This window comes from Sus scrofa, chromosome 17, assembly GCF_000003025.6.
Source record: "Sus scrofa isolate TJ Tabasco breed Duroc chromosome 17, Sscrofa11.1, whole genome shotgun sequence".
NCBI classification, from domain to species: Eukaryota; Metazoa; Chordata; class Mammalia; order Artiodactyla; family Suidae; genus Sus; species Sus scrofa.
The window spans coordinates 33,863,791-33,890,873 of NC_010459.5; the positions used below are offsets into that span (position 1 = coordinate 33,863,791).

Consider the following 27,083-nt stretch of genomic DNA (forward strand, 5'->3'; position numbering starts at 1 on the left):
CATATGCTGCAGGAAAAAAAGAAAGAATGAAATAAAGGAAGGGTAGGGAGGGGGAGGGGAGGGGAGGAGAGGGGGAGGGGAGGAGAAGGGAGGGAAAGAAAGGAATCCACCGAGATCTCTAAACAAAAAAGCCTCACTGCAGGCTTGGCTCTTTTCTAGCCAAGGGGCTGGATTCGTTTTTATTCGAGATGGACACGTTGAAGCAGATGCCTCTTTGAAATGGATTCCTCAGCAATCAAAGCTTAAATCAGACAATCGCATTACAAAAAAAGGGAAAAAAACAATTGTCAGGGTTTCCAAGGCACTGAGAATTGAATAAATCAATGAATTACCAGACATCTGAAGAAAGGGTAGGTACAATAAATCGAGTAAGGTCTTTCCACAAAAGACCTCCAAGCCCTAATCCCTGGAACCTGTGACTGCTACCTTATCGGCCAAAAGGACTCCGCGGACATGCTTAAAGATCTTTAAATGGGGAGGAGGTCTGGAATTATCCAGGTGGGCCCTACCTAAATCACAATCCCAAGTGTCCTGATGAGGGAGAGACAGAAAGAGAAGGAGAAAGCAATGTGACCCCAAAGGCAGAGCTGGGAGTCATCTGTCCACAAGCCGAAGCACGCCTGCGGCTGTGAGAAACTCAAAGAAGCAAGGAACAGATTCTCCCCAGAGCCTCTGGAGGGAGCTCGGCCCCCTGACACCTTGATTTCAGCCCAGGGATACTGAAGTCAGACTTCTGGCATCCAGACTATGCGAGAATAAATTTCCGTTGTTTGATCCACCAGATTTGCAGTGATGTGTTACAGCAGCCACTGTGACATTAACAGAATGGAATGGGGCCTCTGCGCTAACTGGAGATAGTTCCCTGACCTGCCCCTGGAAACCTCCTCACCTGTCAGGGTCCTGCAGGATTTAGTCCCCGCCATGCACCCCTCCCTCTTCTCATGCCCCACCCCTTAAAGTGACCCTGCTCTGTACACACCTGGGCCACACACATCCAGCCAAGCCTACTTAACCATTTCCTTCAAGATGCCTCCCCAGACCACCCCGTCCAGCATGACATCTTCCTCCTTCTTATTTCCCGTTTGCAGCTCATTTCCCTCACAGCACTTACTGCTACAAGCAAATGTGAGTGTGTGTGTGTTTCCTTGATGTTGATTCCTTGTCCCCACAAGACCTTGAGCTCATCAAGGGCAGGAACCTAACTTGTCACTATTGCAGCCTCTTTCATTTGGCCCTAAAGAGCAGCTGGAGGCTGATGATGTGCCAGGCAGGTGGTGGGAGGTGGTACTAGAGAGTGGGACTGGGGTGAGCCTAGGATGGGAACTGGGGTGAGGATGAAACTGAGCAGGGGGTGGCGGGGGCGGGGGGAGTTCCTGCTGTGGCTCAGTGGGTTAAGGAACAACATAGTGCCCATTAGGGTGCAGGTTAGATCCCTGGCCTCACTCTGTGGGTTAAGGATCTGATGTTGCTGCAAGCCGCAGCATAGGTCGCAGATGCAACGCAGATCGGGCGTTGCTGTGGCTGTTCATAGGTCGGCAGCTGCAGCTCTGATTCCACCCCTCGCCTGGGAACTTCCATATGCTCCAGGTGCAGCCCTGAAAAGAAAAAGAAAGAAACTGGAGCAGGGCTGGGGATGAAACTTGGGGAGGGAGTGGGCTTTGGAGGATAGGGGGTGCATGGGGTGCTGGCAGCAGGGTTGGGGTGAAAGGGGTGGGGCTGGGTAGGTCAGGAGCTGGTGGTGGTGGATCTTCAAGGCATAGGTGAGCCTGGCAGTGGCAGCGGTGGTGGGTCTTGGGGGTGGGGCAGGGCTGGAGGTAGAAAGGAAAGCGAGGCCTTCAGCACCACCCCCACCCACTTTTGTGAAGGACATTTAAATAGGTGTTATGAAGATATAGTTTCAACTTCATACCCTCAAGTCCCCTTCCAATCAAATTGTGGCTGTAAATACCTGCAGTCAGATCACCAGAAGTGGAAGCACACGGCCCTGTGGGCCAAAACGGGCCAGGATGGGAGTTCCGGTTGAATCCGGCTAGGAACCATGAGGTTGTGGGTTCAATCCCTGGCCCTGCTCAGTGGGTTAAGGATCCGGTGTTGCCGTGAGCTGTGGTGTAGGTTGCAGACGCGGCTCGGATCCCGCGTTGCTGTGGCTCTGGCGTAGGCCAGTGGCTACAGCTCTGATTCGCTCCCTAGCCTGGGAACCTCCATATGCTGCAGGTGTGGCCCAAAGAAATAGCAAAAAGACAAAAAAAAAAAAAAAAAAAAAAAAAAGAGTGTCTGGGGGGTGTAGTAAGTGTTCAATAAACACCAGCTGTCAGGTAGTTATAGGGGGAGGATGCCTGGGGTGTGGAGGGGTGCGGGGGGGATATGGAGGAAGGGCCAGGGATGCTCTGGCATTAAAAAAGGCTTCTCCAGTGGCAAAGAAGTGAAGAGGGGTGACATCTAGGTTCAGGGATTCAAACACCAGCCAGATCATGGGGAGCTGATCCCCTACAAACCTTTAAGCTGGAGCAAGTCATCAATCAGTTTCCAGGGTGGACAGACCTGGCTTGGCGGCAGAGCAGAGCATGAGTGTGGTCGGAGTAAGTCTCCAAGATCCTGGACTTTCTAGGAAGTCGGGGGGCATTTGGGGTTGACACAGCGATGAAGAGAGCAGGAACTGGGAATCAGGGCTGGTGCTGGATGCTGTGGCAGCAGGAAAGGGGATTCTTGCACCACAAAAAATGTTCCCTCCTCCCACATGTCCTGTCAGGACCTGGTATAGCTGAAAAGTTGATTTTAATAACGTGAACCTAGATCCTCATTCATTTAACATATAAACTTGAGGTATTTTTGGCACGGTTTTGATATACACCATGTTTTCCAAAAAGCAACTACGTGCCAATAGAAGGCAGGTGGAACTTTGTGTTGTTTATAATCTTAAAGAGGCTTTTTTTAAAACCACTTTGAAAAATTACATCAGCCAATAGCAACACACTTACAATATTTTTTGTCTTTTTAGGGCCGTACCCATGGCATAAGGAAGTTTCCAGGCTAGGGGTCAAATCGGAGCTGCAGCTGCCAGCCTACACCACAGCCAAAGCAACACAGGATCTGAGCCGTGTCTGCAACCTACACCACAGCTCATGGCAATGGCTGGATCCTTAACCCACTGAGTGAGGCCAGGGATCAAACCTGTGTCCTCGCGGATACTAGTCGGGTTTGTTACCGCCAAGCCTGAATGGGAACTCCCATGGACAATATTTTAATCACCCATCATACAGCCCTGTAGGTAAAGATAAGCATCTAATGGCTTCATTTTGCTTTTTCCTGTTCTTATACTTGATAATTTTATCCCAATTATCATCCTTTTTTTCCCCTCCAGTTAGGGCATGATATTGGTTTTCCACATGCACGGAGGTCAGTTTTGCTATCTCTGAATTCCATTTACGGCAGTAAAGGGATGTGAGGAAAATGGGTCTGAGAAAGCTGTGAACACTGGGCTGGCCCACCCCACCTCCTACCATCTTCAAATAGAAGCCCAGAGTGGGCAAGAGGCCCGTTCTTCTCACCCAGCTTGTCCAGGGTCACCATTTCTCCTAGCCACAAAGGCATCCATTCTATGGAAAAGGAACATTTTATTTATTGCAATTAGCCCACAGTCAGCTCAACACTCTTCAGGGGTCCAGGTACCGGCCCTGCATCCTTGTCCTCCAATGTCAACCCCTGCATTTCTCACCTGGTTTCATTTATCCACTCCTTCTTTAATTCAGCAGAGTCATTAAGTGACGATAAGTGACAAGTTTAATGCCAGTGGCTGCAGGTCATGGGAGAGAAAATGACAGCTAACATCTCCTGGGGCCTTACCAAGCATCGAACCTTGCTCTCAGCAGTTCACACTGAATCCTCACACATCCCTCAGGGGTAGGAACTGGGAGGAGCTCCACTTTACCCATCAGGACACGGAAGCTTAGAGACATCATCTGCCCAGTCACACAGGCAGTAATAGCTGGGCTTCAACTCCAGGCTATCCAAGTCCAGAGCTTGTGTTTTTTGTTTGTTTGTTTTTGTCTTTTTAGGTCCGCGCCTGCAGCATATGTAGGTTCCCAAGCTAGGGGTCTGATCGGAGCTGTAGCTGCCGGCCTACAGCACAGCCACAGCTATGTGGGATCAGAGCCTCATCTGCGACCTACACCACAGCTCGAGGCAATGCCAGATCCTTTGCCCACTGAGCAAGGCCAGGGATCGAACATGCATCCTCATGGATACTGGTCGGGTTTGTTAACCTCTGAGCCACGATGGTAACTCCTAGAGCTTGTGCTCTCAAGCCACGTTGCACTGGACACAGCCTCAGCCATACTGCCACCGGGATCATGGCCCTTGGGGAAGGCTTGACATGGTGTCAGAGGGCATGCAAGGGGGACTGTCTGATGGAGCCTGGGGATGAGAAAGGCCATGGGAGGAGGGAACACCTAAACTGAGACGGGAAGGATGAGCAGGAGCTGATGGGGGAAGAGGGAGAAAAGAGCACCCCGGGAGGGGGTAAAAGGCAACAGGGCAAAGAAGCTGAGGACTCTAAGGCAAGATTGTGTCTGAGGATGTGCCCTTGGAGCAGAGACTCAGGAAAGTGAGCACCTTGCCCACCCATGAGGGAAGGGTGTTCCAGGCAAAAAGCAACAAGGCTCCGAGGCCAATATGTGTCTGGTGCACCAGAGGAACAGCAACAAGGACCACGTACCTGGAGCCAAGGAAGCTGTTGAGACGTGTGAACTGGAGTTTGACACTTGCCATCTGCCTCTACGTGGACTGAATCAACACCCCCCGAAAGGAGCTCAGGGTAGAGATCAGGAGTGAGGCACTCTGTGCTCTGGGGAAACCGGCAGGACAGGTCTTCGGATACGTAGACATTTTCAGGAGATTTTATGAGCTCAATTCTTGCATCTCCTCATGCCTAGAAAAGCACTAAAATCCTCCGTGGTGATGTCTGCACCTCGTGACTAACAGTCATCTTCATGAGACTAGCAGCAAACATTTGTAAAATATGGCTTGCTTCCATGTACCTTCCCCTTCACCAAAATCACATGTATGCTGACATTTCTCACTGCCCCTTTGGAGCGGTATTTCGGAGCTATCTGAAATGGTGCCTCCCAGTCTGTATCTTCATTTTGCCACACATAAAACTCAACTCTCAACTTTTAGGTTCGCATTTAAAAAAAAAAAAAAAGCTTAGGAGAAGATAAGAGGGAGGGCTGGCACATCTCCCTGGGGTCTTGAAGGCCGTGAGACTTTGTCTTTTATGCACATTTAGATGGGGAGCCAAAGAAGGGTCAGGAGACAAGAGTGACTCCTTCAAGGCTGTCAAACATGGGCAACAAGAAGGGCAGGTATTTTATTTTGCAAGCCATTGATCCTCAGCCCTGGAAGAGCAGGAGCCCCTTGACAACACTCAGTAAATATTTGAACAAGTAAATGAATGAACGAATGAGTAAATTAATGACATGATAAACCAACTCAGTGTGTAATTGTGAAACCGACTCCTTCCGGGAGCCTTCATGCCACAGGCACTGGTGGAAGACTCGCCCTGCTTCTCATACTCCCCTCATCTCCCACCACCCCACGCCATTAGACTTCGGGTTAGCGCTGTGGCCGCCAGAGGGCGCGGAGCGTTGACGGTTCCCGGACGGAAGACTTTGCGTGAGGCACCGCGTGGGGCGGGGCCTGTGGGCGGGGTGCTGTTCGGCTGGGCTGGGTCTGCTGGCGGGCGGAACGCGGTGGCGGGGCTGAGGCTGTGCGGCGCCGCCCGGAGCGCTTTGGGCGGCGCACGGGGCGAAGATGGCGGCGGAGCGACAGGACGCGCTGAGGGAGTTCGTGGCGGTGACGGGCGCGGAGGAGGACCGAGCCCGCTTCTTCCTCGAGTCGGCCGGCTGGGACCTGCAGGTAGAGCCGCGAGGCGGGCCGTGTCCGGCAGGCTAGGGGCTATGGGGCGTGGGCGCTTGGAGCCTCAAGCCCGAGGTGGCCGAAGCGCACAGTCATCCCGCCGGGCCCAGGCCTCAGGGTCCTGGGGCCGCTGCCACGCGTCGCAAGCTCCGCCTGGGTGTGGTAAAATGCGGGCCAGCCCCGGGCCCGACCTTCTCTGTTGGGCCTCAGTTTCCCCTTCTTCCTGGCTGTCGGGTTAGCGAGAGTTGGGGCACTGCCGCATCCCGCGTGGAGAGGGGAGCCTGGGGGCGTGGCTGCCGCGCCGTGTGTCGGCTGCAGGCCGGGCGGCCTGGACCGACCAGCTCCCGGGTGGCGCTGGGGACGAGGTGCTCCTTCGTTTCCATCTCTGCGGCCCCAGCCGCAGGAGGAGGGAGAAGCTGTGCCTGGGACTTGACCCACCCCTCCTCCTACCTAAATGCTGGGAGAAACTGGGTGGTGGCGCAAGATTGGAGCCTATTCTAAGTTACTCATCTGTAAAGTGGGAGTCTCAGTGGAGCTTATCGTCTAATTCATTGGCACGTATCAAGTGTCCATTAAATGTTTGGTAATTAGTTAAGAAGACAGGAAGATGAGCCAAGCGAGGCAGGGAATTTTGTAAACTGTTGAATCCCTTGTGCCTAGAACAACATCTGACTCAGTAATTAATGGTAGAAGAAATTGCATACATATCCTTGGCCAGTGTACATCTTAGGTAGATGATGATGATTAATGTTTATTGACTGCTCACCAGAAGCCAAGTGCTGTTCTAACTGCTTTTTGTGTCTTAAGTCGTTTAACCTTTGCATTTTGAAGCTGAGGTTTAGGGAGGTCAAGTAACTTGCTCAATGCCTCACTAGCTCCTAAGTGGAAAAGATGGCATTAGAACTCAGTTTTGTCTAATAACAGAGCCCAAGCTGTCAATCACCATGTGTCAGACACTTTATGTATGATTCATTTAATCCTAGCAACACTGTGTGAATTAAAGAAGTCTACCTCAGTTGTACAGATGAGGAATCGGAAGCTCAGAGGGCAGGTGATCAGCCCAAGGTCACACAGCCAGGAGTTAGGATTTGATCTGGGTCTGCTGACCTCACCATTTATATGCTTCCCCACAGTGAGAGTCAGGTAAAGCATTACGCTTCACACATGTGAAACCCCTGCGCTGGGCAGAAATACAAAACCTAGCTTTTGCCTGAAAGACCTAAAAGCTCACAGGGTTACAGTTGGCAACTCGTCAGCCCCATCTCCTGATGCTATAGGTGGTGAAGCCGGCTCATGCATGTGGCATGACTGTCCTGGCCCTGCCCTCAATGCCGAGTCAGTGGGCGTTCCACCACAGCTCACTGCCTCCTCACAGGCCTGCTGTGTCCTGCCAAGGCATACTGCTTCCAGCAGGCTGGTTGTGTCCCATGAAGGAACGCTGCTCCTGGCAAGCTGGTTATGTCCCACAGCAGCTCACTGGCTTCTATGAGTTGGTGACCTCAAGTACTGGAGCCATTTCTTTTTCATTCTTGTAAACCTCATTGCTGTCTTTTTTTTTTTTTTTTTTTTTTTTTTTTTGGTGTGCCAAGTAAGTGATTAGTAAATATCTATGCGTTGAGTCCGTGAGAGAAACATCCAATCACAAATGGCCAAAAGAAACCCATATTCCTTCTGTATGTATAGAGCTGAGACATGAGTGTGAATAAATGTTTTGCAGGGTTGGTGGAACGAGTGTCCGCATTGCACAGATTACGAACAGCTTCAGAGAGAAAGTAAAAGTAGCAGTCTGGACTGACCTCACAGTTCCCAACTCCTGGCTGTCACCTAAGAGCTGAGAGTAAGAGCCTGAGCAGACTGCCTGAGATCAAGCCTGGCTCTACTCCTTACTAGCTGTGTAGGCTTGCGCAATTTTCTTAACTTTGCAGGGCTTCTCTATCAGCTATAAAATGAGACAATAGCACTAACTACATAGCGTTCTTTCGGAAATGAGTTAACACAGGTACAGTTGTACTCAGAACAGCATGGCATGTAAGTAAGTGCTCAGTAAATATACACTGCTTTTCCAAGATCACATTTCCTAATAAAATGAGAATGAGGAGTGTCTCCATCCCAACTTTCCTTCTTGTCTTTTTTTCCTCTTGGTAGGTGGTATTTGTTTTATGTGATATGAAAATTAGCAATTGGGCCTTTGGAGTTCCCATCGTGGCTCAGCGGTTAACGAACCCCTCTAGCATCCATGAGGACGCGGGTTTGATCCCTGGCCTCACTCAGTAGGTTAAAATCTGGCTTTGCCATCAGCTGTGGTGTAGGTTGAAAACACAGCTTGGATCCTGCGTTGCTGTGGCTCTGGTGTAGGCTGGCAGCTACAACTCCGATTGGTAGCTTGGGAACCTCCATATGCTGTGGGTGCAGCCCTGAAAAGACAAAAAAAGACAAAAAAACAATTTGGCCTTTACTTTTTGGTCTGATTTTCTGTGGCCCCCAGATACACACTGCCTTGTAAACATAGGCCGCATTTTTGCATCTTTGCTTCTTTGTGATCAGAGAAGATGTGTTAGGTGAAGGTTTATTTAAGGATCCCAAGTTATCACCTCTCTGTTTCAGATCGCCCTAGCGAGCTTTTATGAGGATGGAGGGGATGAAGACATTGTGACCATTTCTCAGGCAACTCCCAGTTCAGTGTCCAGAGGCACAGCCCCCAGGTAAGGGCCAATTTCAGTTATTGCTACATTGGTGTGTTTCCAGCAGTGATGATCTGTCTCCTGCCTTCACCTAGGGGCCAGGCCCAGGGATGTGGACCAGTGGGTTTGAGTGAGAAAGACTGGCTGGTGAGTAGTAGTTCCTTGCAACGCTCGTTGCTTTGCTGAAGAGATAAGAGATTCTTAACTGAGTGTGGTTTATGATCCAATCCTAGAGGAAACCACAGAACCTACTTTTAAGATATTTGGGGCTCTCTTATGTATGAAGTGTGAGGACTGGCCTCTCCATCTCTAGAAGTTTTTAAGGAGAAACCAAAGTATTTCCTTTCTAGGCTGCTGCAGATGTAAAAGGTTAGACCAGATGACTTTAGAAAGGCTCTTTGAATATTTTATGATGCCATTACCCTAGTAAGAAGGCTTAGAGGAAATAAACCTGTTTAACCCACCTTTTCCAAATTGATTAGGGAGACCTTTCTTATCTTGTGCAACGATGTTAACCTTTGTGATCCCATTTGCGCCCCCTGTCCTGGCCATCCCGGCTCCCAGGTTCCCACATTACCATGATCTGCAGAATAGGACAATGCAGGTCTTCCAGGAGACAGGCAGGGCCTCTTCCTATAAAGGTGTCTGAACTACAGCTCTCCTCTCTGCTGTAGCCTGATTTGTTTCTACTCTCTGGTGTATGTTTTCACCAGAACAGTTTGTCTGGGTTTGAATTCAACCTTGGAATCCAGTTATAGTGTTTCTTTGATGAAGAAATGGTAAATGGCATTCCTCTCTAAAGGCATCTGAGCTTGAAATTACATTTCCTCCCTTTCAAGAAGGAACACTGACCTCAGCTCTCATTGCTTTCTTAACTTCTTCCCCACCCCTGTTTCCAGAGGAAGGAGGTAATAGGACATCTTCTAGTTATTCATAGATGCTAATGTGTGAGGTGTCAGTGTTGGCACATCAGGATGTGACTGCCTGGACCTGGTTGACAGGGTAAGCGCTCTTCTTGCAGCTGCTGATAGACTGCTGGTTTCGTAGAGTGTGTCTTTCGCAGACATCCAGATTACTGTTGGGTGTTGGCACAGAAATACAGAGGGGGGAGTTGAAACAGCCAGTGATGACAGTCTACCTGTCTTGTCTGGTAGACTTTAAGGCCTATTAAGACAGTGACTTATTAGAGCATGGCCTAGGAGCCTAACTGCCTACGTTCAAATCCCAGCTCAGCCACTTTAGAGCTTCGTTACCTTGGGCAGGTTACTGAACATCACCGTCCCTCAGTTTTCATCACCTGTCAAATGGGAATGATAGTGCCTACCACATGAGAGATTAAATGAGTTAATACTTACATAGCCCTTAGAATACAGAACATGTTAGCTGCTGTTATTGTCATTTTATTATTAGCATCCATTCTCATCTTCCCCATTCTCCTCTTATTTCTACCCCTTCTCATTCCACAATAAGTTCATATGTAAAAAAGTAGATTTAAGGGAGTTCCCGTCATGGCTCAGAAGAAATAAATCTGACTGGTATCCATGAGGACGCAAGTTCGATCCCTGGCCTCACTCAGTGGGTTAGGGATCCGTCATTGCCATGAGCTGTGATGTAGGTCGCAGATGAGGCTCTGATCCCACATTGCTGTGGCTGTGGCATAGGCCAGCAGCTGAGCTCCTATTCGACCCCTAGCCTGGGAACCTCCATATGCTGTGGGTGCGGCCCTAAAAAGACCAAAAAAAAAAAAAAAAAAGTAGACTTAAAAGTAAAATAATGAAGGAAATAGAGTTTAACATTAAGACTGAAGGGAATAAAAGAGTGAGCACACATGCAGGCCTAAGTGTCTTGCTTTTTCACTTTGGTTAAGCCTCAGACTTGGTGTAGCCAAGGGAAAGGGAGAGGGAGGCATAGTCTATTACATCACTGTCCTGGTCCAGAAGGACAATGCTGGCTGCATCCTCAGGAGAAGGCAGGCTTGTGCTCGCACCTCAGAGGAATTCTGTGTGGGGGCTGCCTTTCCCCTGAGTGACCTGACTGTTGCAGGATTTAACCTGCTGCTGAGCTTTCCCTGACCCCACTGTCATCCTCTCACATACCCTCCACATCTTCACTGCCTCTGTGACACAACACTCAATTCCTGAGTTCCTCCTCTGAAGAACAGGGGTTCTTCATGTGGAGGCCCTGAACCCCAAAAAAAGGAATCTGTGGAATAGATGTCAGAAGGTCCATAAATTACCTGAAATCATAGGTAAAAACTACATGTGTTACCTTTTCTGAAGAGAACATCCATTATTTTTATCAGATTTTCGAAAGGCTGTGGTTAACCATCACTACGAGAGAAAGTCATAACTCCTCCATGATAAAAGCTGTCATTTATCAGGGCACATACCAGCTGCCAGGCACCAGGAGGCTTTTATATGTACATCTCTTTAATCCTCACCACTACCCTGTGAGGGTGGGTACTGTTATTCTTCTCATTGTACAGATGAAGACACTGAAACTGGGCATCTTCTCAAGATCATACACTTAGTCAAACAGGGGTTTAAGTGCAGATCTCTTTCTGCTTCCAGCATTTAGCTCTCAGCCAGAATGATGCATTGCCTCTCCCTGTGGACAGTCAGCATCCTTCAGAGTTTGCCATGAACCTGCCATCCTCATTTTACCCCCTTTTCCTCCTTTCTTAAATCTTCATTCCAACCAAACGGATTTCTTTGGTGTCTCAATTCTGCCTTATTTTTGGTTCTTCTCCTTTTGTTTGGGCCTCTCACCCAATGACTGGACATTTCGCAGTCTCTTGCTTCCTTTCCACCTGTGCAAATCCTTTGTCTTCCTCCAGGTTTAGTTCCCTCCCCACCTTTTTCTTTTTCTCTTGAGCATGTTATCCCCCAACCTGTAGGCAGCATGCCCAGTCCTATGCCTCAGAGCTCCAGGTCATGACCAGTATCCCCATACTGCTCTGTGACATCTCTCCCACGTTGTCTTCAACCCTTCTGCTGATAGTTGCCGTAATATTTTTCTCCCTGAGTAAACTCTTAAGTTCCTAGAGGTGGGAGGACTAGTATTCAGGGGCATCCACTATTTAGCTCTGCCCCCCCCCTTTTTTTTTTTTTTTTTTTTTGGTCTTTTTTAGAGCTATACCCATGGTACATGGAGGTTCCAAGGCTAGGGGTCAAATCAGAGCCACAGCCACTGGCCTGCGCCATAACCACAGCTATGCCAGAACCCAGCTGCATCTTCGACCTGTGCCACAGCTTGCAGCACGCCACATCCTTAACCCACTGAGTGAGGACAGGGATCAAATTCAAATCCTCATGGATACTAGCCGGGTTCTTAACCTGCTAAGCCACAACAGGAACCCCTCTGCCAGATATTCTTTTTTTTTTTTTTTTTTTTTTTGGCTTTTTGCCTTTTCTTGGGCAGTTCTTGCAGCATATGGAGGCTCCCAGGCTAGGGGTCTAATCAGAGCTGTAACCGCAGGCCTACGCCAGGGCCACAGCAACTTGAGATCTGAGCTGCATCTGCAACCTACACCACAGCTCAGGGCAACACCAGATCCCTAACCCACTGAGCAAGGCCAAGGTTCGAACCCAAAACTTCATGGTTCCTAGTCAGATTCGATAACCACTGCGCCACGACGAGAACTCCCAGATATTCTAACATATATTCTCCTCTTGTATCTCGATAACTGTGAAAGTAGGTAGGATGCTCACCATTTCACAGATCAGGATGCTGAGTCTTAGAAAGGCTAACACATTTGCTGTTATTGCAGATTCAAATCAAAATCTGTCTAAATCCAAAGCTTTTTCTACCGCCGCATGCTAGCTGCCTCCTCATCCAGTACTTCCCTGCCCCCCCCCCCGCCCCCATACCTAGCAAGAGGTAGGCTTTTAGTTTCTTCCTTTTTTTCTTCTTTCATCCAACAAAACTACTTTCTTAGAATTCTAGGGATCACCATTGTATGAGTCTCTAAAACTATACTATCCAGGATAGTAGCCACTAGCTTTGAATGGCAGTTTAATTAAATAAAATAAACATTCGGTTATTCTTTCACATTTACCAAATTTTACATGCTCAATAACCACGTGACTAGTGGCTTCCATATTGCCTGGTACAGACACAGCATTTCTGTCACTGCATAAAACAAGATCTGACAAAGCAATTTTGTGCCACTTCAGGGTGCCTAGGAGATAGACTTTTGATGCCAAAAAAAATTGAAATTTCTGAATCATTTTGCCAATTTGTAGAGGATATAAGACAGTATTCTGAAATTAGTAATGACCCCAGGACATCTGTACCATTGAGTAACTGCCAGAGCATTGCAGTACTTCTCAGACTTGAGCATGCATCAAAATTACTTGGAGAGCTCCTTGAAACAGGATTGCTAGACACTCCTCTAAGAGTTTCTGATTGAGGAAGTCTAAGGTGTGGCCTGAGGGTTTTCATTTCTCACAGGTTATGCTGATGCTTCTGGTCTAAGGACCAACACTTAGAGAACTGCTGCTCAAGAATAGTGCTTGAGATGTGCTACTCCGTGCACCAGCACCCCCAGTGTCCACAGCAGGCCCAGGAGGTTGGTGCTGCTTGTCTCCATTTTCACGTGAGAAGACAGAGGCTTAGAGAACCTCATTAGCAGGCTCAGGATCCCAGGGTGGAAGGCTAAATTGGAATTGGAACCACATATATGGACACCAGAGTCTGTGTTAGAAACTCTCAAAGTCTAGGTGTGAGAACATTTAGGGAAAAGAGACCCATAGCCTGAGCAAGTGGTTTCCTCAAGCAGTGGTTAGTACATGTATTTGAAGGTGTTTAACAACAAGGAGATAGAGGACTTTTTTTTTGTCCCATAGATGCTAAGCTGAGCATCTGTGGAAGACCCTACCACCCCACCCCCCAGGAAAATTAATGAGCGGATTAGCCTTTCTGGGCAGTAGTACGTATCTTATGGCTTGCATCCTTTTTAACCATGTTGTGTAGAGCATGAGGGGATGCCTGGGAGGTTGCTCTCAGCTAACTCAAGCAGGAATGTACTTGCTACGTCAGTTGCTCTTTGTCCTCTCATTTCTAGTTGGTGGAGCCTTAAGGCCTATTCTGTCCTTTGTCTCCCTGAAATTAATCTTTCCTCAAGACTGAACTGGAGAAAGAGTTCACGTTGTGGCTGAGCTGGTTAAGGACCTGACATTGTCTCTGTGAGGATGTAGGTTCAATCCCTGGCCTCATTCAGTGGGTTAAGCTGCAGCATAGACTGCAGGTGCAGCTCAGATCCGGTGTTGCTGTGGCTATGGCCTAGGCCTGCAACTGCAGCTCCATTTCGACCCTCAGCCCAGGAACTTCCATGTGCTGCAGGTGCAACTGTAAAAAGGAAGAAGGAAAAAAAAAGGACTGAACTGGAGTAAACAAATTCTCCTTCACTGGCGTCAGTAAATCTCTGTTACCCTCTTCCCCCCATATTAAAGAGAAATGACTTTTTCCCCCTAAGAGATACCAAACATGTTTTATAAATTGTGTGTCTCATGATCCTTCAAAGACTAGGATTGTTCCTTGAGGACAAGACTAAACTAGAAAAAAGTGACCATGTCAGAGGAGGGAGTTAACCCTTCTCATACCATGTTTAGTGTGCTCTCTCCACTGCACCCCACACAACTCTGCTCTTTCTCCTAAACACTAATAAATCTTTCTTTCTGTCTCTTTTTGGCTGTGCCCACAGCATACAAAAATTCCCAGGCCAGGGGTCAGACCTGCACCACATCAGTGACAAACACCAGATCCTTAACCAGTAGGCTACCAGGGAGCTCCAATAAATAGTTCTTCTTGACCTACCCACAGCAGAAGCAGACAGAGGCCTCTTCACCCACATGCTCATTTCATCTCTAACATGTTACCCTCTGTATATGTGCATACGTGGCTTTCCTGCAATGCCCTGCTGGTCCCCTTTCCCCACCAGGCATACCGTCCTTTATTCGACTGGCTGATGGTCCACTAGTTCTTCAGCACTTGGTCCAAATGCTACGTTTTTCTGAAAAGTCTTTCTTGATATTCCCCCACCCCTACCTAGAGCAAGAGACTCTGCTGTCACATCCCAGTGTTTCCCTGTGTCACAGCCACTATGGCACAGTATTTAATGGATGTTTCCTGGCCAGAGTGCCCCTAGCCTATAAGCAACACAAGGGTAAGAACTGCACGTGATCTTTTATAGACCTAGCATCCGGTTCAGTTCCTGGCAGGCAGGCATTCCCTCAGTATTTAAAAACTAATGATGAAAACCGCTATCCAGGAGTAAGTTTAAAGTAGTACAAACCCTATCCCATGCCCTCCTCCACCCCAGGAGAGCTTAAATTGGATTCCATTTTAGTTCATGGTACACTATCTAATTTTTCTCTTAGCACCATGTGACCTTTGAATAAATAAATGTCACATTATTTTGCATATAAACTCAAGAGAGGTTAATCCTCTTCCACATAGATCCTCTTCCTGCCCCACAAAAAAAAAAAAAAAAAATCTAACCTCAGTATCTTCAACTCTTAGCAGCTGATGATGGGGAGTCACCTTTCCGTAACTCCCCTTGAGATCATTTTGCTCCTTTCTGTGTCTCCAGTGATAATAGGGTGACATCCTTCAGAGACCTCATTCATGACCAAGACGAGGACGAGGAGGAAGAGGAGGGTCAGAGGTGAGTTTATTGGGGGCACAGTCCGTAGGAAGGTCCGTGTTAATGTATAAATTACCCAGAAGGACCTAGAAGGATAAATGTGCTTGGTTATCATTGGCCATTACTGCTGTGGGCTAGTCACACACATACTAGAAACAGTTCCCCACTCCTATTGCTTAGAAGTGACCCCTGTCATCTTAACTGTTTTTTTTTTTTTTCTTATGGAGTGTTGTGGATTTTGTTTTGTTTTTAGTTATTAAAATAATATGTATTAAAGAATATTGGGGGAAGGGAAATAAATTAAGAAGGAAAAAAGCCATTCATAATACTACAACTCAGAAGTAGCTAGATAACAGTATTTTTGGTGTATTTCCTTCCAGCATTTTCTTAACTGAAAAAGCAATGTATCACATAATAAACAGACTAAAGAGCTTACAAGTGTATATTCCCCCAAAATACAGACACGATACTGTTATTTCGTTTAACTTTTAGGAATGTTATTATAAAAATCATTGTCCATTGTGGAAGATACAGAGTAGTATGTTGAAAAAAATAATATAGCACTTGTCTACCCTTCAGTAACTATGGTTAATATTTTGGCACATTTCCACTCAGTCTTGGTTCTGTGTATAAATGTTTATATTGTATTTTACATGGTGAAGTTCAGATAATTTTTTGTTTCTTGCTTTTTTAGGATTAATGCTACATCTTAAATAATTCTCCATGTTATTGAGATTCTTCATAAATGTTTTCAGTAACTGTAATAATAATCCATCATATGCAATGTCCAACATGTAGATCATTTTGAAATTTTTACCACTGTAAATATCAGTGCTGTAAATATCTCTGTGTATTAATCTTTGACTTCATTTCAAATTATTTTCTTAGAATAGTTTCTAGAAATGAAAATAACTAGTCAAGAGAATGCATATTTTTAAAGCATTCAATCACAGATTCCTTGTTCATAAACCAGGGCTTTGAGATCCCTTAATAAAGACCTTCACTCCATTGAACAAAATATCTACCTGGAATGAACAAGGATGAACTGACTACAACCTCATTTTACAGGTTTTGGTTTTCCACGGACTCTGCCTCGGTCTGTCCAGCATTCCTAAGAACATTGTATAATAACCATATGGAAATGCAGTTACCTCAGCATGGTCACTCTTTCGGAAGTGGGCCAAAAATTACATGTGTTCTGTTTTTCATTCTCACTTACGTAGTGACCTTTACACTGTCTCAGAGCCTTCAATTCAGTTACATTCAAAGTTCAGAAATAAATGTGATGTTCAGTGTTTTAACACCCATGAGTGAAAGGTAGTGTCAGCAATTGAGTGAATGTCCAACTCCTAAATGACCTCTTCCTACTTCTCCTGTTCTGTGACATCGTCCAGGCAGTGGCCTTCTTTTACTTCACATCCTGGTTACCTCCTTGGTCCCTCAGCATTTCTGATCTGATGACACTGCTGCTGTTGTCCATGCCAAGACCTAGGGCTTTTTCCCTTGCATTTCCTGGGGAATGTCAGGTATAGAAGGCTGAGGCTCAGTCTTCTAGGTTCTCAGTTCTCCCCACTTGGAAATGTGCTGCTGACTTAGCTGTGAATAAGAGTGATAGCTATGGGATTACAGTTTTCAGATTCAGGTGAAAAAGCACTGACCTAATCTCAGGCCATGCTTGGCCCATTGTAAAGCCTGGTGTGGATATCTCGGGGCTTGTGTATGAGCTTCCCTGACCCTCTCCAGTACCCTCTTTCGTTCCCTTGGTGTACGTACGTCACAAGACTTGCAAGGTGCGGTGAGGCTTGGGTGAGCTCTCAGTGCTGTATCACACCACCTTACATGTGTGCATTACTCTGTGCTTATTCTTTTGCATACGCGCGCTGCTTTGAACCTCACGGCCCTGACTTAAAGGAGCAGGTAGGTAGGGCATGTGGTCCTTCCCTCCCATTTCAAAGAAGGAAAGTGATGTATACTCAAAGCACCGGCCCACCCAGGTCACTCAGTGGCAGAGCCAACACTGGAGCCTAGCTGCTTGCACTAACCACGCCGCTGCCGCCATTAATCTAGGGCTGCTAGCAGTAGCTGCTTCTGACTGTGGCCAGAGTTATCATCTCCTGGAAAGGTGCTGGCCACCTGATGGATAATTCCCAGACCTGATACACTGTCATGCATGCCTGGAATGCTTTTCCCTGGTTTCTTTACGTGATAAACTCATCCTCAAGGTTTAGCCTAGAAGGCACCCTTCGTGGAACCCCTGACTGTCCTTCCTAGCTCTGTGTTCCCAGAGCACCCCTTACTGACCTCTGGTGGCTTACACTGCAGTATGCCTGCCTGCCTCTTTACATCTGTCCCCAACTAGACAGTAAGTTCCTTAAAGATAGGCATTTGTAGCCTTCGCCTCAGTGTGCCCAACTCCTGGCCCGGAGCCTGGCACATGCTCTATTCCTGTTTTCTAAGTGTATTTGGTGTTAAGTGTGTGTTTTCTCACAGGTTTTATGCTGGGGGCTCAGAGAGAAGTGGACAGCAGATTGTTGGCCCTCCCAGGAAGAAAAGTCCCAACGAGCTGGTGGACGATCTTTTTAAAGGTGCCAAGGAGCATGGAGCTGTAGCTGTGGAGCGAGTGACCAAGAGCCCTGGAGAGACCAGTAAACCAAGAGTGAGCACAGGGGATCATCGTCTGTGTCTGAGGTTCCAGAGCCAGGGAAGGAGGCCTTCCCCACCCCAGTAGTGACTGTAGTGAATTGGTTTTTGTTTTGTTTTTCATTTGCTCACTTCCTCTCTTACGCAGAAAAGCAGCACAGTTGCTCTTATCCTTTAACATGAAATCAAGATTTGGGGCATAGTTTTCAAATCTGTGGCCTGTGGTCTGGATCAGGTCCTGCAAACATGTTTTGTTTGGCCTAACCAACTTGACTTACTTGGTGTCTTGCTTTATTTTTATTTTAATTGAATCATTGGCCACCTGTTTTACATAAAAATCTGAATTTCTGTTTTCTTTGTGAAAAATCACAGTCTTTGGTATTATCCCACACGTAGATTCCGAGCCAGTCACAGCTAACAAGAGCTTAGTAGCAACCATTCCCTTTTTGCAGCAACCCCCCCAGCCCCCGCTTTCCAGTTTTCACCCCAGTCCTGGTCCTGTAGATCTGAGTTTGCTCCCAGAGAAAGTACACCTAATAGTTAACACGCTTGAGAAAACATCATTGTATCTGAGTAAACTGATCACCATGGACCCACTCCTTGGGTGTTTATGAACCTGTCTTTTATAGCCATTCGCAGGGGGTGGCTACCGCCTTGGAGCTGCACCAGAGGAAGAGTCTGCTTATGTGGCAGGCGAACGGAGACGGCATTCTGGCCAAGATGTGAGTGTGCATCCACCTTCTTTAAGGAAGCTTGTGAACTGTTTTATCATTTTTCAGGAGAAATCGATCCCTTGTTACTTGTGAATCAGTAGCCTCTGAAAGGAAAGAGGCAGCACCTTTGTTGTCATCTATGAATGGAAAGGCTTACCTGAGACTCAAAGACAGCTCTCATCTGGCTGGAGGGGGCACAGGGGGCTTCATCTGTCCATGGGCAAAGCAGATGGACAGATGAAGGTTTCTGAGCATTCCATGGACGTCAGGCAGAGGAAAAGTGATTCCAGGGTTTTCTGCTCCTGTGGACATGGCTAAGGAACTTGGTCTCCAGACCACCCAAGGAGGCCTGAAACACAACTTTTTAATTTTTTTTTCCTTATTGCCATCCAGTCCTTTTTTCCCCATGCATAGGGATCTTCCCCCCCCCCCACCGCCACAACCAATAAGTGTAACCATACTGTAGAGACACTTTGGAGTTTTTAATATGCCTTAAGCATTTTCATATGACCTTGTGACCATTAGTTTCCATAATGTATTTGTTTTTAGTCGTTTGGGGTTTTATTCCAAAATAAAGTCAAGGAGTTCCCGTCGTGGCGCGGTGGTTAACAAATCCGACTAGGAACCATGAGGTTGCGGGTTCAGTCCCTGCCCTTGCTCAGTGGGTTAAGGATCCGGCGTTGTCGTGAGCTGTGGTGTGGGTCGCAGATGTGGCTCGGATCCTGCGTTGCTGTGGCTCTGGTGTAGGCCAGTGGCTACAACTCCGATTGGACCACTAGCCTGGGAACCTCCATATGCCGCAGGAGCGGCCCAAGAAATAGCAAAAAGACAAAAAAAAAAAAAAGAAAAAAAAAAAAAAAGAAAAGCCAAAATAAAGTCAGTCAAGAAGGAAATAAACTGAGGCATGTGCTACCTGAGGCAGCCACTGCTAATATGTTGGTCTTTAGCCCTAGAGGCTCCTTTTTAGAGGCATAGAGGGAGTTATTAACAGAAACTGAAGGTGTCATTGTTAATGTTGCAAAAATAGTCCATGTAAGATTTCCATGCTGGAGTTCCCATTGTGGCTCAGCAGGTTAAGAACCCAACATAGTGTTCTGAGGATGCGAGTTCAATCCCTGGCCTTGCTCAGTAGGTTAAGGATCCAGCATTGCCGCAAGCTGTGGTGTGGTCACAGATGTAGCTCAGATCCAGTGTTGCCGTGGCTGTGGTGTAGGCTCCAGCTGCAGCTCCAGTTTGACCTCTAGCGTGGAAACTTCTGTAGGCCACAGGTGCAACCATAAAAAGAAAAAAATTTAAACTAAAAGAATAGCCATGCTAGTTTAGTTGAGCATGAGCCTTGTGCCAAACACACTGACAGCCCAACCACTAAGGAAGCCGTGGGTTCATTTGAATCGCCTGCTCTGCCGCTTTGCTGGTGAGTGGCAAAATCACGACACAGACACAGGTCTGCTTAAATCAAAGCCCATGCTTTTAACCTGTGCCACATGACCTTCCTATTTTAGGTTAATACTTATTTCATCAGTTGTTGATGGAGCTCCTTGTGCATGCATACACGTTTGTCTGTCTGTGTGTTTTAATAATGACACGGTCAAATAGTAAAATTCACTAATTTGCAGGTTCACACTGGTGTGCTTGCCAGGTTCCTGACAATGTATGGACTGCTTACCTCCTGTTGTCACAGGTTCATGTAGTGTTGAAGCTCTGGAAAAGTGGATTCAGCCTGGACAATGGTGAACTCAGAAGCTACCAAGACCCATCCAATGCCCAGTTTCTGGAGTCTATCCGCAGAGGGTGAGCAGAAAAGCCCTCCTTCAGGTTCCATTCTGTGAGATGGCAGATTGGAAAGAAGCAGCTGATTCAAATGTTTGTTATTTAAGAATTTTAAAATTTTAAGCAGATTTAGCACAGTTGAGATACAGATTCACAGATGTGCTCCAAGAGCCTTTCCCCTCTGGAATTAGGATAGAGCCAAGTCACCAAGTAAGATACAAGCACAAGAGAAGGGACAGCAGACAGGTAGACAGGCTGACAGGTAGTCACAAAAGCAGCACGGAGACCCTGTGCTTTTTGCAGTTGGGACTGAGAAGTTTCTTCTCCCTTTGCATCCATCACTGTTATTCCCTTCCTGCTCTGTGTGGGCCCCAGCATTGGTTTTTCTCCCACAGAGAGGTGCCAGCAGAGCTACGAAGGTTAGCTCATGGTGGGCAGGTGAACTTGGACATGGAGGATCATCGGGACGAGGACTTCGTGAAGCCCAAGGGAGCCTTCAAAGCCTTCACTGGCGAGGGTCAGAAACTGGGCAGGTAAGAGCAGTACAAGTGGGAGTGGGACTGTGTGGGTCACTCCTGCCAAGCCCAGCAGACCCTGTATAGCTCTTTACTGTTCGTCATAAAGTACTCCACATGTTATTGTTATGGGAGAAAGAGTATGGGCAATGTGGGCTCTGGCATTAACAGGCCTGAATTTAAATGTCTTCTTCTAGCCCTATGACCTTGGGCTTGGCTCATTTATAAAGTGGAACTAGAGTCCTTACCTCCTCGATTACGGTTGGGGGAGCACATAGAGCACTGCCTCATGGTGAGCATCAGTGTAAGCAGCAAGGGTGACACATTGCTGCTCTGACCCTAGGGTTATCTAGAGTGTTGTGGGCAGGGATGACCTCCTTGATGGCTTTAAGGCTGAAACAGACACATGTACTCGGGTCACATGAAGTGGGGATTCAGAGAGTGTGGAATCCTGGACTCCTCCTCCCAGCCAGCCTTGCAGCAGCATTGTCCAGGATCCAGGGGAGCTTAAGGACGTCATTGCCCCTGTGCAGGCTGCTGCTCCACCATTATGGCAGCTCTTATCTCTACTTCTTTGGTCCTGCCTGAACTCACTGTCGCTTCCTGTTGCCACTATCTCCATCTTTCATTCCAACTCCTGATAGGTCCTGAGGGGCTGAGAGCCCCTGTGGCAGACGGGGTTCCCCCACCAGAACCTTGACCAGCCCCATAGGCAGGCAGCCTTTCCTCAGGGGCCCCCTTGGCTTTGGCTGTGTGTGGAGTCCCTTGGTCAGTATTCTTCCGAGGGATCTGTGTACAACGAGGGGCCCTCAGAACATAGTGACCCTCCCCACCAGGACGATCCTTATTTTACAGAGGGAAAGCTGAGGCTTTTGGACTTGAAGGGTTAGCCGTGGGTACATGATTTGTATGTGATGGAGCCAGGACTGGAACCAGGCCTTTTGATTGGCATTCATTCCTTCCCACACTCCTGCACAGCATGACACCCTCTCCAACGCAGCTCTGGCAGCTCTTGAGCTAGGCATTGCCCTTATTCACCCCACCATCATCTGAGTGTGGTCTACCAGCAGCTTCGCTCTTTGAGCTTCTGACTGGCTCCTAGAATCCCCTACCTCCCTGCTGGCCATTTTTGCCTCATCTGGAGCAAGGGTGATAGCTCAGGACATCGGAGACCAATGGATTGTGATTTACCAGGACCACAGTAGTTAAGTCCACCCTGATCTCATCATTTCATCAGCTACATTGGGGCCTGTGAGTTAGTCTGGAACAGTTGTTCTCAGAGTGTTCCATCTGTGGCTTCCCTGAGCTTTTTAGAGCACCAGATAATTTTTTTCCTTATATTATTAAAATAAAATGTGTTTATCTTACCAAAAAAAAAAGGAGTTCCCATCGTGGCTCAGCAGTTAACGAATCCAACTAGTATCCATGAGGACGAGGGTTTAATCCCTGGCCTCGCTCAGTGGGTTAAGGATCCAGCATTGCCATGAGCTGTGGTATAGATCGCAGACACGGCTTGGATCCTGTGTTGCTGTGGCTGTGGTGTAGGCCAGCAGCTAAAGCTCTAATGGGACCCCTAGGCTGGGACTTTCCATGTGCCAAGGGTGAGACCCTAAAAAGACAGAAAGAAAGAAAGAAAATAGTCTTACATATATGCATATGGGAGTGTATATGTGTGTGTGTGTTATGAACAACATTATTCATCTCTAATTAAATCTTTATATACCCCTTGATGTTGGACTAGATGTAAATAAAATTGCTAACTCAAAAGATCTTTGTATTTTTAAGATGTTGTGAAATTGCCTTCCAAAAAGGTTGTATCCATTTTTCACCCACCAGCATAAGGAAAGGCTCAGAACTCAGAACACCATGCAGTCTGGGTTTGTCAGATTTCATGATACTAACAGAAGATGCTTCTACTATTGGAAAGTCTAACTATTATGTGGGCAAGACTCCACATCTCAAAAAAATACCTTTTAGGAGTTTGTTTTAGCAGGATGGGAATAGATACTTTATTAGTGTGGTTGATGAATCAACAAGTCAAGACAGAGCTCGGTAATCAGATAGAATGTTTGTCAGCTAAATAAATATTCATTGCCAGTTCCACTTTGATTTTATTTCAGTTTTTGTGAAAAATGAGCTAAAAAAAAAAAGTTTTATACAGCTAGGAGAGATGGGACTTTAGCTTTTCAGTCTAAACCATATGGACATCTTTTTTAGTTTTTCCAATAAATTTTACAGTGTCATCTTGTTAACTAAAATGATCACAAGCCCAAAAGTTTAAAAAATTCTTCTCAGGTTTGCCTCAAAACATCAGTCAATCCTTGTTTTTTCTTCCAATTATCTAGAAAAATAAAGTGAATGGATAGATTTTTCTCAGTTCAAAAATTTGAAAAATTTCTTTCAGTTGCATGAAACTTTGTTTTAGGTCTTGCATCTGTTTGGATGGGAACTAATCTGAAGATTTGGAAGGACTTTGTTTATTTGATTTTGCGTAAAAGCACCAGGAGTCCACTTGGGCTTGGGGGGTGGTCACTGCTGCCAGGGATGAGCCTCGGCCGCTTACCATGCTTTCTGTAGTGGTCATGTGTGTAAAGGAGGTGGCAGGGCCTCAGGACTTAACCTCTGTGGCAGCAAAGCACCTCGGTGCCCAGTTTATTCCCACTACAAAGGAAATGAACAGTGAGGGGATTCAGCTTCTTCCTTGTTCAGGCCTTTGTGGCAGGCAATAGCTTCGGTGAGTACCTATCACGTACTTGGAATTGTTGGAAATAGTTGAGGGACAGGCTGCCTAGAGTCTAATTAGAGAGTTGACCTAATGCCCTTAAATCGATAACCAGAACAGAATAGATCTTAGGCATTTTACAGGCATGACGTTTAACTTCCCACTTTTCCAAGCACCTCCTCAGGCCTGCGGTGATGTAATTTATCTTTGTGTCTCAGCCCACTTTTGAGTCCCACACCCCGTGAGGCTGATGCATAGAGCAGCTCCTCGCACAGCCAATAAGTATTGCTAGGGTTCTCTTCTGAGCTCCACTTGAAATTCTCTAAGCCCATATTTTTCTCTTTCACAGAAAAGAGTAAGTTCACTTTTCAGTTCTTTGTTGCTAATAATACGCTCTGGGGCAGCATTTCACAAACTGTGTTCCGTGAAACGATCTGCAGGAGGTTAACAAGTATGACATGAAAAAAGGATGTGGCAGTCAAAAAAGTTTGGCTTAACTGCCCAATCCCTCAAGACCTTTAATGTGTTAGTGGCCTGTGACACTGTTGGTATGCTATGTGGCATCACTAAAACCTTCCTGGAGATAATTCAAGGGCCTGGAGTCCCAGGGAACACACCTAGGAAAGCACTTTGGTTGGATTTGCTAAGAACACCCTCTTTAGGTTGTAAAGATGAACGGGAAGGGTGAGGTGCAGGAACTGACCTAAGTAGAGGCTTTGGGAGGAAGCAGGGGAGCTCTCATCTAGTGGCCTCTATTCTTTGCTTTAGGTTTAGGCCAGGGCATCTGCTAAGAGAAAGGCTGACAGCGAGATGCATACCTGGTTTCAGGAGAGAGATGAAGTCTCCAAATGATTGCAGAGAATTGGGAGCTCATGTACACTTTATGTTTGTCAGCCACCCTAAGTGCTTTATGTTGCACCCCTTTAAGCCTTACAAAAGCCGAATAAGGCAGGTAGCCTTTACCTTTGTTAAAAAATTGTCCTTAGTCCCCTCATTGAAACTCAGGGAGCTTAAATAATAGTCCAACACCACCAGAGCTAGTGGGTGAATTCAAACCCTGGTCCATCCCACTCCTAGATAGGAGCTCTCAACACTGCAGCAGGCACCATGTCCTGTTGTATTGTGCGATTAATCCCTGTGGTGCCAGGCATTTATTTGGCCTTCTGGAAATCTCAGCCACCTCCTGATAGCTGACACATGAGTATGAGATACTCGCATGAGTGAGGTTTCACTAGGACAGGCAGGCCTGAAAATTCCAGCAGAGGAAGAGTCTGGACTTGTCCCCTGTATCCCAACAGTCAGCTGCCAGGCTGTGTCAAGCCTGCCTCAGCTGCAGACTTGGAGTGCCCCCTCCCCGTTTGGCCCTCAGCCTTTGTCATTGAGACTAAAACCCACCCTGGTCTGTTGGGTCCTCCAGCCTCAGGTCCCGTCTCCCAGCCCAGGCGGTCCCCCATACTGCTTCCCTCCTTTCAAGCCCTTGTTCCATTGCGGACATCAAGGAAGAACGGAGCTGGTAACTTACCCAGCCCCAGGAGTGAGGAGCTAGCAATAACTCGGGTTTGAGGGGAATTCCACTGGACCCGTAAGTTCTGCCAGAGCAGGGATTCTGTCTTGGTCACTCCTTGTATCAGTAGCAACAAACAGCACCAGATGTCGCACATGCTCAGTAAAAATCCAAGACAGCCTTCGCCTCCTGCTTGGGGCCTTATTTCTCTTTGTATCCTAATGCTACTCTTTCTCCTAGCACTGCCCCCCAGGTGTTGAATACCAGCTCTCCAGCCCAACAAGCAGAAAACGAAGCCAAAGCCAGCTCTTCCATCTCAATCGACGAGTCACAGCCTACCACGAACATCCAAATACGGCTTGCCGACGGCGGGAGGCTGGTGCAGAAATTTAACCACAGCCACAGGTACCTTGCATTTTGTGGCCCAGCTTATTCTAAACAGGTCCCAGAAATTCCTACACATAGATGAGAAGCAGGGAGCAGTTCTTCCTAAAACCAGCAGGCACTCCCTGGCTTCCCCAAAGGAGGCAGTAGGGTAGGAAGGTATGGAAATCTGAAGTCTTTGGTTCAGTCCCCACGCTTCATAAAGTGTGGCCAGTGACTGCACACTCCCCTCCTTGGGTCTCATTCCTCATCTCTAAAATTAGAGGATCAGGATCAGATTCAGGGGTGCAGAGGGGAGGCATTTAGCCACCAAACTATTTGTTCATAGGAAGTTTCATGCTAAAGCCCAGGCATAGAACAGAGAAAATTTAAACTGCAGTGGTTGATGGAGAAGAGATGAGACACAGTGCCAGCATCCCACCACCGGGCCTCCTCTGCCTCCCTCCCCCATGTGGCCTCTGAAAACCACTAGGCTATTTAGGGCTCTTCTAGATGGGGACTTTGAGAATTCTGGAATACCTGTTCTACTATCTCAGATCATCTAGGCTGGATCGAAGCTCACTGTGCCTCCCCGTTTAAAGATAGAGAAACTGAGGGATTGGCCCAGGGCGCGGGGAGGACTGTTGTCAATTAAGGTATTTGGCAGCTCCTTTTTCTAGAACAGCAGTATCTACATTTCATCACCCATAGGCCATATAAACCGGAACCCACATGTGAGGCCCAGGGAATGGCTTGCCAATCCTTGTGTGTTTACAGGCTTCACATGAGGTTAGTTATGCAAATAACTAGTTGTGATTAGCATTATAGAAAAGGGATCAGGCAGAGGAGGCTCTCAGAAGTGGGACCCAAATGTGAGCAGGGAGCACGGCCTGGTGAGGAACTGAAGTTGGGCAGCGGGAGAACAAGGGGGAGGAGGGAGGTGTAAAATTAGACCTCAGGACCACAGTCTGGAGATTGGTGTTGAAACCAAGGAAAACGGGAGCAACTGTGAAGGGTTTTAGGCAAAAGAGTGACAGGAGACCATGTGCTTCCAAATGAGAGCTTCAAGAACTTTGGCCACCCTGTGGAGAAGGATGGGGCGAGGAAGGACACTCAGGGTGTGATGCAGCCTCCCACGGGGCGGGGGTGGTGTGGGCAGCAGCGGACACTGCTCACCCACCTCCCCACTCACCTCCACTCCACCAGGATCAGCGACATCCGACTCTTCATCGTGGACGCCCGGCCAGCCATGGCTGCCACCAGCTTTGTCCTCATGACTACCTTCCCGAACAAAGAGCTGGCCGATGAGAGCCAGACCCTGAAGGAAGCCAACCTGCTCAACGCCGTCATCGTGCAGCGGTTAACATAACCGCCCGGCCCGGCCAGCGGCCTCATCTCCCTCCTGTGTCTCCCACGGCCAGCTCCCCGTGGAGGCCGCCCCTCCACCCCTTCCCAGGCACCCAGCAGTCCAGTGCCACGTCTCCTCCGTAGCTCTGGGTTCTTAGTTCTCAGTTGGACATTTGTTTTCTCCTTAGTTGCATTTCCTGGGTTTTTGTGACGATCAATGGACTTTAAAGAAAAAAATAAAAACAACCAAAAAAACTGAAGGAATATCA

General features: G+C 47.4%; 1 protein-coding gene across 3 annotated transcripts; it reads left to right on the forward strand.

The window, feature by feature from the left end:
• On the forward strand, positions 5,697-27,083 carry NSFL1C (NSFL1 cofactor). 3 transcript variants are annotated; one of them, XM_005672807.3, is made up of 10 exons: positions 5,697-5,913; positions 8,518-8,615; positions 15,187-15,261; positions 17,152-17,157; positions 17,731-17,896; positions 18,510-18,602; positions 20,275-20,384; positions 20,759-20,896; positions 25,345-25,509; positions 26,674-27,083. In XM_005672807.3, the coding sequence occupies exons 1-10, from the start codon at positions 5,809-5,811 to the stop codon at positions 26,834-26,836; spliced, it is 1,119 nt and encodes a 372-aa protein (XP_005672864.1). In that variant the 5' UTR covers positions 5,697-5,808; the 3' UTR covers positions 26,837-27,083. The 3 variants fall into 3 exon arrangements, with proteins under 3 accessions (XP_005672864.1, NP_001231372.1, XP_005672865.1); NM_001244443.1 differs by lacking the exon at positions 17,152-17,157 and having other exon boundaries at positions 5,765-5,913; positions 26,674-27,069; XM_005672808.3 differs by lacking the exons at positions 15,187-15,261; positions 17,152-17,157 and having other exon boundaries at positions 5,765-5,913.